We start from the raw sequence: 12419 nt of genomic DNA on the forward strand, positions 1-12419 counted from the left end.
AAACATGTTAATAAAATTGTATATCTACATACTGTAAATTAAGTACAGACATTTTCTATGACCTTGACACATCAAATGAAAGGTTTCTAAACCCTCCCTCTACTCTGGAAAGAAAACTAAGGAATACAAATGGAGCCTGGTTCTACTGAGCTTTGTGTTCTATTGGATTAAAAACCAATACTGGCAGATTCGTTCTGGAGAAGTGGCAGTATCACAGACTTAGTACAATTACAGTCAGCACTGTAGAAAGCAAAGGGGAAAAAAAAGTCCAATATTGCTCTTACTTTTTTAAGCAATTAAAATTAAAGTTGGGATAGTATTATATTTAATGTGTATTATCCATTCATTTCATTTATTTGGATGAAAAATTCAATCAAAAACAATGCTGAAAAATTTTTCTAATTAATATAGTGACCACAAATTTACATACTGAAATTATGCACTCAATTCAAAAAGGGAGTAAGTAACCAAGAATTACTGGTTCCACACCTTCACACACCAAGAAAAGGTCTACTTTTTACAGTTGTTTCATGAGGAAGTTCATCAAAATCTACTTAAGGAGCATTATTTTTTTAGGCAGCAATGCTGTCTAAATTAGGCAATTAGTATAGAATAATAAAATGCTATACTATATTATAGAATATTAAATTAAAAATATAGAAAATACTCTAGAATGTTAAAAATATTTTTTTTAAAACCCTGAAAACTAAAATTTTTAAAAGAAAATTCTCCTATAATATTACCTGGGGAGAAAAGGCCCTTGTAATTACATATTGAGAGAGCAAACTAAATATATCTCATTAAGTAAGTGGTCACTTAGGTTCTAATACAAGATCATTGGAGTATTTCATTTTTAACACTAACATTCTAGGAGATAATGCCAAAAAAATTATTAATGATTACTCTCAAAACAAATACCCAAGCATATAACTCCTATAGCTGGATATTCTGATATCAAGGAAACAACAGTTAACCCCAAAAAGGATAAGTCAAGTCTACTTAAAATTTAGGCCTAAGAGTCACCCCCAAGAGAGCCTCTTTTGTTGCTCAGATGTGGCCTCTCTCTCCAGCCAACACAACGAGCAGTATCACCATCCTACCCCTCTCTACGTGGGACATGACTCCCAGGGGTGTGGACCTTCCTGGCAATGTGGGACAGAGACCTTGGAATGAGCAGAGACTCAGCATCAAGGGATTGAGAAAACTTTCTCGACCAAAAGGAGGAAGAGGGAAATGAGACAAAGTGTTAATGGCTGAGAGATTCCAAACAAAGTTGAGAGATTATCCTGGAGGTTATTCTTATGCAGCAAGTAGATATCATCCTGTTATTCAAGATGTAGTGGAGAGGCTGGAGGGAACTGCCTGAAAATGTAGAGCTGTGTTCCAGTAGCCATGTTTCTTGACGATGATTGAATAATGATACAGCTGTCACAGTGTGACTGTGTGGTTGTGAAAACCTTGTGTTTGATGCTCCTTTTATCTACCTTGTCAACAAAGGAGTAGAACATATGGAATAAAAATAAATAATGGGGGAACAAATGCTAAAATAAATTTAGTTTGAAATGCTAGTGATCAATGAAAGCGAGGGGTAAGGGATATGGTAGGTATAATCTTTTTTTTTTTCCTGTGTTCGTTTTATTTCTTTTTCTATTGTCTTTTTATTTCTGTTTCTGAATTAATGCAAATGTGCTAAGAAATGATGAATATGCAACTAAGCGATGATATTGTGAATTACTGATTATGTATGTTGTTTTATTTCCTTTATTTTTTAATTAATAAAAAAAATTTTTAAAAAAAGAAAACAATAGTTACCTACTCAGTTTCATTAAATAAAGCAAATCAGACGTGGTTATTTAAAATAAAAATTTTTAACAGACACTCATAGACATATTTAAAAGTAAGTATTTATGTATGAGACATAGGAAAATAATTGTTTCATAATTGCTCAGGAACACCTACCATGTGGCAGGGACTATGTGAAAGGATACAACGTAAATAAATCAACCCTGTAACCTAGTATCTTAGATGCCATTTACAAAATATTTATGTAATCAAGTAGCTCACTGTCTACACAGTCAACATAATCATAGTTCTCTAAAGGTCTTCTACCAGTGTTGTCCAATAAATCAACTATTAATATTAGAGGGCATACAGAACAAATATTTTGTACTCTTTTCCACATCCATAAGGAAACATGGTTTATGCATTTATCCTCTAATAGTGACCCAATTCACTATCACTAATATCTGTAAATCTTGATAATTTCTAAAAAGCCAAGAGAAGAAAATGGAAGTTGTAACCTACCAATAGAAAAGAGGGAATGTACATCTTTAAATAAAAAACATAAGTAACACTAATCCTAGAGATTAAGACAGTAGTTCAATGTTACCATGAGATTCAAATAGCAAGGTGAGTGTCACTGCTCCCTTGGTTAGACAATCATATCTAAATCTCAATCCATAGCCATGGACCATCCAGATCTCACCTATCATTCTGAAAATCTCATCATTGTCTCAAGAGAAATGGGGTAAAAAAAGCCTAAAAATCTTTGTGTATACATATATATGTGTGTGTGTGTGTGTGTGTGTGTGTGTATATATATATATATATATATGTATATACGCACAGATACACACACACACCAAAAAAGTAATTACACATTATCATATACCAAAACTTTAGAATCAAAGAGATTCAATTTCTTTGATCTCTAATGTTTTTCAATTTTGGGCAAGTAGGGTTTTATGAGGTTTAAATATATATATTTATATATATATATATATATAAAGTATTTAGAACATGCTAGGCACAGACCACAAATAAATGGCAATTATTTCATCACCTACTTCTTCCAGGAACTGAAGCCCACCCTACTTTAAGCAAGTGTGTAGGCAGAACCCTATGACTCCAGGTTCTTTCAAAACCATGTCTCTCAAGAAACCTTCAACACATAAACATTACAGATAAAAAAAATTTCAGGCCAAAGCAAAGAGACATCAACTCTTCCTGCCACCAAAAGACACGATAAAACAAAGGTCACTTGCATTTAGACATGGAACAAATGGACTTCTAAACCAGTTTTAAGGAGAACAGAATCTGAACACAACTTTCAATCCATTCCTCTTCTTAACTGCATATATTCGTGGTTCTCAAATGTAGTTTCCAAACAGCAGCATCAACAATACCTGGTAATCTGTCAGAAATGCAAAAAATTTTCAAGCCCCATCTCAGACATGAATCAAACTCTAGGCATGTGACCCAGCAATCTATGTTTAGCACTCCATGAAAAAGTTTGAGAAACACTGTTCTATGATTTGGTGATCTTTCCAGAAGAAACTTGTTAATATAGATGAAGTTAACATTCTTAAGTGTTTTGAAATCTACATGAATAGTATAAGATTAAGAAAAAAACCTAATTTGCTTATAATACAGAATGTAGGAGACCTAGAGATACACAGAAGCTAGAGATGGGTGAACGCTAGCTAATGAGGATGAACATAAATGTAAAGTAATAGATAGAAGTGAAGGCAATTCACTCGTGGGTCTTCAAGCAATATTACCATATTGAAAATGAACATGATTGAAAGGGGTTGTATAATCCCATGTGTCTCAAGGATTAACACTATAAATATAAATAAGTTCTTGGGTGAACTAGTGCAAAGGTATGAATCTTGTACAAAAAGTGTATAAGTTCGGGCATAGGAGGAAAACTGCTATTGTGTGCTATGCCCCATGTTTAACAGGAAAACATCAATAGTACCACAGCAACAGCAAGGGTAAATAATGGGGAGAGGGACAAGAGTTAAAGGAGGGTTTAGATTTTCTATTTGGTGAGGGTGTGTTTATTGGTTATCTTTCTTTGGGAACAATGAAATAATTTAAAATTAAGAGTGTTGGGCGGGCCACGGTGGCTCAGCAGGTAGGAACGCTTGCCTGCGATGCCAGAGGACCGGGTTCGATTCCTGGTGCCTGCCCATGTAACAAATAAATAAATAAATAAGAGTGTTGATGGGCTGCTGACTTTGGATTTTGTACATGATGACCAATGATTGGAGATGGCTGAAGGATGCACTGACTGATTGGCGAATGATGGTGTATACATATGTTCGACTATTGTGCTGCTACAAAAAGGAGCAAAGTTGTGAGGCATGCAACATTGTCAATGAAGCTGTGGGATATTTGGTGAGGGAAAATAAGCCAGAAACAAAGGAGTAAATATTGTATGGTCTCGTTTAGAAAATAAATTATAAAACAATCGGGGCCTACATGCCCTCGATCAATCTATGGCTTACTTTTGTGAAGCTTATGTAGGTAGCGGAGAAGCTTAGACTTCCTATAGGCATGCCTAAGAGTTACTTCTGGAGAACCTCTTTTGTTGCTCAGACGTGGCCTCAGTCTCTCTAAGTCCAACTCTGCAAGTGAAATCATTGCCCTCCCCACTATTTAGGGCATGACATTCAGGGGTGAAAGTTTCCCTGGCAACATGGGAGATGACTCCCAGGGATGAATCCAGCCCTGGCACCATGGGATCAACAATTCTATCCCGACCAAAAGGGGGAAAAGAAGTATAACTAATAAAGTATCAGTGGCAGGGAGAGTTCAAATAGAGTCGAGAGGCTACTCTGGAAGTTGCTCTTATGCAAGCTTCAGGTAGACATTGCTACCTATCATAGCCTGCCAAACCCCAACCAAAAGCATTCCTGCCAATCCTAAAGAACACCTAGGGAGTTATATAAGACTCTTCAAAGGTTCCAGGCACTAGGGTAATTTTCCAGAAACCTACAACCTCCAGATAGGTCCCTGGACCAGATAATCCTGAAATGCAGAGGAGTTCTCTCCAGAACATCAACTAGTTTCATCCCCCATTTCATACTGTCAACAGCCCCTTCCTACACGAAAAAGTTTAAATGGGTACAGCCCAAATATAATCTTAAAGAGTGGGAGAAAGATCAAAGGTGATAGTGAAGTCATACAGAGAAGGTAGGGTTTAATAAATGGTATGACTGCTGAATCTCATATGGATATTTCTTTTAGTCTCCAGTATCTTAGAGCAGCTAAAAGTAAAAATCTAAATTGTGGAATTGTAACCCATACCAAACTCTGAAACCTGTTCTATAATTAATTGTTGCGATGTGCTTTGAAATTTAGTGCTTTTTTGTATATATGTTTTTTCATATATATGTAGAGATGATGCTTAAGAAGTACGGAATGTTTAACAAGGTCGATTGCAAAGGTTCAGAAATGGAAAAAAAAAAAAAGAAAAAGTCAATTGTAATGATAAATGCACAGCTATATGAAAAAAATAAAAAGTCATAGAGGGGGGGAAAAAAGAAAAAGCCTAATTTGACTCAAAAATTCAAGAATCTAAAAGTACTCTAAAGCATGCTTTTAATGAGAAACTTTATAACCAGAGGTAAAAATAACAGAGAGAGCTACAGAAAGATCTTAAAGGATGTCAGATAAAGATTATAATTTTTTTAAAAGGTCATTACCTATTAATTAGGAAAGAAATGTGCTAGCTTAGAAAGAGTTCTCTATCAACCTTATTTTTGTATCAGCCTTTATTTCTGGTTCATCTTCCCCAAAGGAAAAAAAAAACACTGGGAAGAAATGAGTGAGAGTGAAAAAGAACCATGGACTGTTTATCCTCTCACTGGTACCAAGCCCCTCAAACAAACTGTCCTGAGAGGATAACAGTGACCTTCAGAGGAAGGTATGCTGTGATTCCACATCCTCCTATTGACCTCCCCAATTTCCCTATCTTTTTACCTTTCTGAAAGTCTTCTAACAATCAAGAATCACTTAACAAGAAAATGTAAAGACAACATGTAAATGCTAGGACAACTCTTCACTTTAGCATCACATGCTATATGATGATAACAATAGCAGTGTTTTAGGCAGTTTATAAAACATTTTCAAGTTCAACTCATAAAATCTTTACAACAATCCTGATGTAAATAATGGCAACAAAAAACTGCTATTTATTGAAGACATAGTGCCTGGCACTTCATTGAGAGCCATATATAATTTTATATTCTTACACTATTGTATTTCAACAAAAGAACCTAGTAAGGTTGGAGTGGTAAACCATTTACATAAGCCAACAGAAGGCTGGATCTAAATTCAGTTCTGTCTTATTCTAAAATTCATACTCCCTAAATCTCTGCCCTATGCCAGGACTTAAGTTTCAGTCCCAGTTCCATCATTCAATGGTTATGTGACCTTGAGAAGACACTTAGCTCTCTCAACATTTCTTCATCCACAAAACGAGAAGATTAATACCTGCACCCACTATTTCAGAGAGTACCTGTAAAGGTCAAATGAGATAAAAGAAATGGAAGTTCTTCATAAACTCAAAACTACACATATTATCATCAGTCCCTATTATAATAGAGAAAAAGAGTACAGTGAAATGGGAAAAAAAAACACATTGAGAAGGCAGGGGGGGAAATGCTGATTTCTCTTTTGTTTAGCTTTTGTTTTCTTTTTAAAGCAGGATGAAGATCCATAACAGAAACTTCAGACTTCATAATTTTACCTAGGATTTATTAGGCTGTGACAACAGAATCTGTACCACAACTAATTTTGTCACTTTGCTAAAAAGTACAAACACAGCTAGCTGTACATCTGTAACTTATGCAGATTTGGAGGTAAATAAAAATCTAACAGCTGATTTCTTTTTTAAAAGTTTAGTTCTCCTGAGAATCAGTGACCACCGTACTAGGTCACCATAATTAAAATTCCCCTGCAACAACCTTCTTCTTTCTACAGTATCATTTTCTCCTGGGGTGCCATCATCTTTCATTCTGCAAAAATTAAAACATGAATTATAAATTACAAAAGAAAAAATAAATAAATCAGACCACTTAAAATGATGCGTGCTTTAAGATTTTTTATTATTCAAAACTTCATATTTTAAGGTTAATTTTTCATAGAAATTTCAGCAAATGAGACAGAAGTAAAATCCCCGAAGTGTTGAGAACCATTCAACCCTGAACTACCAGTCACAAAACATCAGCTCACCAAAAAGGTTCGATACAAGAGTTCAGAAAAGTCACACAGCACTCTCCCCTTTCATACTAAAAAAGGTTCTATTATTTTTGTTTTCTAAATTACATTCAAAAAAATCTATGGCAAAGCAAATGGGTTATTTCAGCTTATACACATGTTATTTATGAAAAAAATTATTATCTTGGCTAGAGAGAAATCATGGACACTGATAAACCATTTACATAATAAATGGACATTTTCACTTAAATACACACAATATTTGACTTACATTAAAACCTATATGTAAACTTAAGAAGCTTTCAAACCTAACTCTCATGTACAAAATTATGTGTTAACACCTCAATACCACAAATTTGAGATAGCGATTTGTCTAGTCGTTCAGGATCCAGATTTTCATGTAATTGTCAAACAATATGTCCACTGAGCTTCTTAAATCTAATTCATTTCAAATCTACCATATCTTTCTATAGCAGTGGTTCTTAACCAGAGGCGATTTTGCTCCCAAGGGGACATCTGGCAATGCCTGGAGACATTTTTGGTTATCACAGATGGGGAACAGAAGGGAGGTGCTACTGACATTTAATGAGTAGAGTAGGGATGCTTCTAAATACTCCACAAAGCACAGGACAGTCCCTTACAACAAACAACTGGACAAAAATGTCAATTCAGCTGAGATTGAGAAACTCTGATCAATAGAAAAATTTTTCAACATCCACTTGTCTAAAAAAAAAGCACTCACTTTACCCTTGTTTCCTACATTATTTGCTAACTCCATTCTTTTCATACTATTCTTTGGCAAGGAACTTATCCTATTCCCATCCTTTCAATCAGCTTCTAACTTCCAAATTTGACAACAGAATCATCATCAGCCCAGTTAATCAAGATTCATCTTTAACTCATCCTTATTTTCAACAACAATAATAGTAATAGTAGTAATATAATAATAATAGCAGAAGCTAACACACATATATAACTCTTACTATGTGCCAGGCATTATTCTAAGTGCTTTGTATAGAGGTACTCAAAAAAAAACTTTTGTATATTAAATGAATGAAATTTCCCTTGAATTTGCCCTTCTTCTCTATTCCCAGATATTCATAGTCCAGCCCCATCCAAACTATTCAGTTTTCCTCCCACTGCTTCTTAATTAGAATCATAAAATCTCAGAGTTCGAAGAAGGTACCTCAGAGGTCATCCAGTTATATCTCCCAATTTTACAGATAAAAAATCTAAAGAGGGTATGTGACTAACTTACCCACCCAGGTGGAGCCAGGACCAAAACTTGATTTCTCCAATTTTTGTTCTAGGATTTTTCTCCAATTCACAACACTGCTTCTTCACTCCTGACAGTTGTCTCCTCACTGTCCCATCAACTAATTATGTTCATTCGCATTGTTCTGCTCAAGGTGTTTCTCTGACTAGAATGCCCTCTTTTCCTGTTCCCGAGATTCAAACCCTAATCATGCTTCAAAACTTCTACTACATTTTTCATGACTTCCCCCTTCTCTGAAAAACCTTATTTCCTGAATAAGATGCTAGAGGAAGATGATCACCATTGCCGACTGGGTCATGTTTCGTACACAAAAACACTTCCCACAAAGGCAAAGCTACTCTGATGATTTCGTCCCTGAAAATTATTCATCCGTTCTTTCCTTTTGTATTTTAGAAAGTGATTTCAATAAAAAGGAACTCATACAGCATCTTCATAAAATGTTCATATATGATTAAGAGAAGCTCACATATATCTTTAATAGCAGACATGTAAAGTCTGAATGCCACTGCCAAACATCACCTATATTTCCTCCATTAAGCAAAAATTAATATTATTCACAAAGTCCAAATGCATAACGACACAAATTACCTGGTAAACAAGCTCCTTGGAATCATCTTTTTTTTGCATGTTACCATCTACATTACTTCCTCCAAAACTCCATTTCTAATGAAAAACTCATGCTTCTTTTTCTTCCTCCTCTTTCCTAAATTGTGTAGTATAAAATACACTTTTATCCTTTATTATTATCTATATGCCTCTTCCGCGAAATTCCAGTTTGCTAACCTCTCATGCAATCTCAACTATCCAGTCCTTTCTATGTAAGTCACATTTGTCTCTTCAGTTCCTCTCAGGTCTTAGGATATGTCAACCACAGGGAGGTCAATTTTTGTTTTTTTCCCTCTCCACTCCTCCATCCTCTAGAATGGTGTTCTCTAAAGTGGCATAGGTACACCTGAGAGGATGTGCAAAAGGATCCACTGGGCTGCAGAAAAAATATATATTAAAATTTCTATTATACTTATTTTTTCATGTCATCTTTTCTTAAATTCTATTCCTGTGTATATTTATAAGCTTTATAACACACTACTACAGTAGTCTAAGTGTAGAATTAATACAGATACATAAAGTCTTGGAGTATATGCTGAAAATGTATGCTGTTCAAAAGGAATTGGGAGACTACTAGTCAAACAGTGCAATTGATAATGAGGCCAAAGTAAAGGGTTTCAGATTCTATGAGGGAAATTATATGGAAATTTATACACACACACACACACACACACACACAATATGATACAAAGAAAAACTCTTTTTCATATCCAGCCCAAAGTACTAACCATGCCCATCTTCTAGCCCCTACTAGCAATCTCAGAATTGTGTGCAGAACAGAGGATGATCTGGCAAGGCCCTTGATGTCTAGTAATAAAAAAAAAAAAAATGCCAAAGTGGTCAGAATCGTGGTGATGAGATGCTACCTTTATCTTCCGTACAGAAAGGTATTTCCGGGCACTGTTCACAGTTCACTCTCCTGACACTGCTTATCGCCTGATTTATACATACGCCTAAACGCCACTATCTCCAGAGATTCAGTTCATATTTCCAATCCCTTGGGGCACAACTCACGTTCCCTTCGCTAACAACGGGTTTATACTCTTACCTCCCATTTAGCTCATCCCTCCCTTCATCCTTTCTTCCCCTGGGGTTACCATCACCTTCCTCCTCCCAGCTACACAGGCTAGAGGAGAGTCCACCCACAGTCCCTAAGACCACTTCTTTTTCCTTCTCCGCCCCCGGGTGCTGCCAGCCAGGCTGGAGACGGAAAGGGGGAGGGGTGCGACTCGCCTCAGGAGACTGGCCCAGATGGCAGCAGATTCCGCCCCCTCTCTCAGGCACCCCTCCACCCCCTAGGGTGGCCTGGCTGCCTCCCACCCCGCCCCGACCCCACCTCCGGGCTCCCCCACGCCCTCACGCCGGCTCCCCGGCACACTCACCATGCTGGGTGAAGATATTGAAGCCGGCCTCCGTGGTGCGCCCCGCCGGGTCCCGCCTGCGGCCGGAGGGCCTGGCGGCACTGCTGCCCCGGATCCCACGGAGCTGCGACTGCTGGAGCCCTGGAGCCTCCCCGACACGGCCCACCTGCTGCCCCATCCCTGCGCTCGCCTACTCCCACGCCCTCGCCAACCCCTCGTCACATTCCTCTTCTGCTCCGGCCTCGGGCTCCTGACGCGTACCGGCCTCTCCTCCCCAGTCTAGGGCCTTGCCTTGAGCGGCCGAGCCGCCGGCGGTTCCGCACCCGTACTCCTCACAGCAGCAGCCGCCGCGCTGCCTCTAGGCGACTCACAGATTCTCCTTTTCCCTACCCCTCCCGCGGCTCCGCACCCGCAACGCCGCCGCTGCCGCCGCTGCCGCCGCCGCCGCCGCCGCCGCCGCCATCTTTAAACCACCGAGCCCTGGGAGAGCGCGGGACAGAGCGTCTCCCGCCCCCCACCCGACCAGTCACCTTCGCTACTTGGAGGGAGGGCCTGGCGGCGGCCCGCCCCCACCCCCAGACCCGCCCCTCCGCGCCGCGCCTCCTCGCAGGGTGGGTCCCTGCTGAGGTTCCTTGGTGCGCACCTCATCTGCACCTCCAAGGCTTGTTCAGGTCTTTCGGCCTCTCTGTTCCGTCGCGGCTGCTCGGCCTCCCAACGTCTGGACCGCTTCTGCCAACACCTCCCAGGGTTAGTAACTACAGCCTTTTGGGGTTGGTCGGTCTTTAGTCTTCCCGATCCCACCTCCACCTGTCACATCAGTCAGTGGAAGGCTGAGTGCCCACCACGTGCACAACTCGGTGACAGGGAGAGTTTGGGCGGAGAAGCACACGGCATTTCGTCCTTACAATCCGGTTGAGGATCCCTAAATGTCCAGGAGAATCCTTTTAAACACCCTTGTCGGCAACAGGCCAAGAGTCATATATCAAAATTGTACAAAGTATACATGAAAATAGCAAAATGGCACATTATTATTTCATTTTAATTTCAAAATTATTTCATTATGTTAAATTGCACTCGCCTACGTTGTCTGCCCTCTACAATCTCATTGGCAGAGCAGTTGTGGCTCCGTTCCTCATATTATGGTACCTTGAATTCCTCTTGAACTTGTTTACCATCTAACCACAAGTGTGTTTCTGTTACCCTTACCATGCGTGACAGTAAAGCTAATCTTCCCACTGGTATGTTTTATATACTGCGAACGTTGCCAGGTCTTCTTTTTGATGACAAAGGAGAAAAACAAAATCTATCTTTGACCCTGTTTTTGAGTCAGAACTTACTCATCTTTAATACTTACGTTGTTTAAGAGAGTGGCTCAGGCAGAAAAGAAAAATGTAATACACACACACATACACACACAGACACAAATATGTATACATACATAGATATATATACAATTCATACATAGATATATATACAATTCATTCATCGTTTGTCCTACTATGCATTCTTGCATATTAATATTGATCAAGTTTTCTTTAATTTTCAAAGAACATGATAATGCCTTTCCTCCTGCTCTTCCTTTGGCTTCCCTGTTGCTTTATTAAAAGTATAAGCTATTGAAAAATATTTAAGCCCTCTAGACTCCTCTATTCTGAACCAGCTAGAAGGAAGACTATGAGAGGATCGCCTGGTAGTCCATGCCAAAGTCTCGGATCTGTCCTATAACCACTTGTTAAAGAGTGCTTTGAAAACTATTGTTTTTTATTTCTTTGCTTTGTATATTTGTTATACTATATGATAGAAAAAGTTTTTTTTAAAAAGACAATTAAATTTTATTTATTTATTTAGGATAATGCAGTAATACGCTGATTATTTTACCATTTTCTTTGGGGTTTATGAAGAATACATGTGTTAGACAAAAATGCAGAATTAGGGCATCCATACGGGTGGCAGGCAAGCCCAAACACCTTGAAATTAAATTTTTAATTAAAAATTAAATATACAGAATAATCCAAGTGATTCTCCATACCACTGTTATTTTAACACAGAACCAGTTATTTTTAAAGAAGTTTTAATTTATTCTTAGGAGACATAAGGTTTTGTTAGAATTTTATGTGCTTAATTAAAAAAAAGAATTTTATATGCTTAATAAAGGAAGGAATATAGAC

General features: G+C 38.2%; 1 protein-coding gene across 2 annotated transcripts in view; it reads right to left on the reverse strand.

Annotated features, from left to right (window-relative positions):
- The window catches only part of ABL2 (ABL proto-oncogene 2, non-receptor tyrosine kinase), a 186920-nt gene extending 176236 nt beyond the window's left edge, over positions 1-10684 (reverse strand). For both annotated transcript variants that reach the window (XM_077157118.1, XM_077157117.1), the window contains exon 1: positions 10273-10684. In XM_077157118.1, the coding sequence (XP_077013233.1) occupies positions 10273-10429 (157 nt within the window). In that variant the 5' untranslated portion in view covers positions 10430-10684. The remainder of the gene's footprint in view (positions 1-10272) is intronic.
- Between the last annotated feature and the right edge of the window lie 1735 nt (positions 10685-12419).

The sequence above is a fragment of the Tamandua tetradactyla genome, chromosome 4 (assembly GCF_023851605.1).
Source record: "Tamandua tetradactyla isolate mTamTet1 chromosome 4, mTamTet1.pri, whole genome shotgun sequence".
In the NCBI taxonomy this organism is placed as follows: Eukaryota; Metazoa; Chordata; class Mammalia; order Pilosa; family Myrmecophagidae; genus Tamandua; species Tamandua tetradactyla.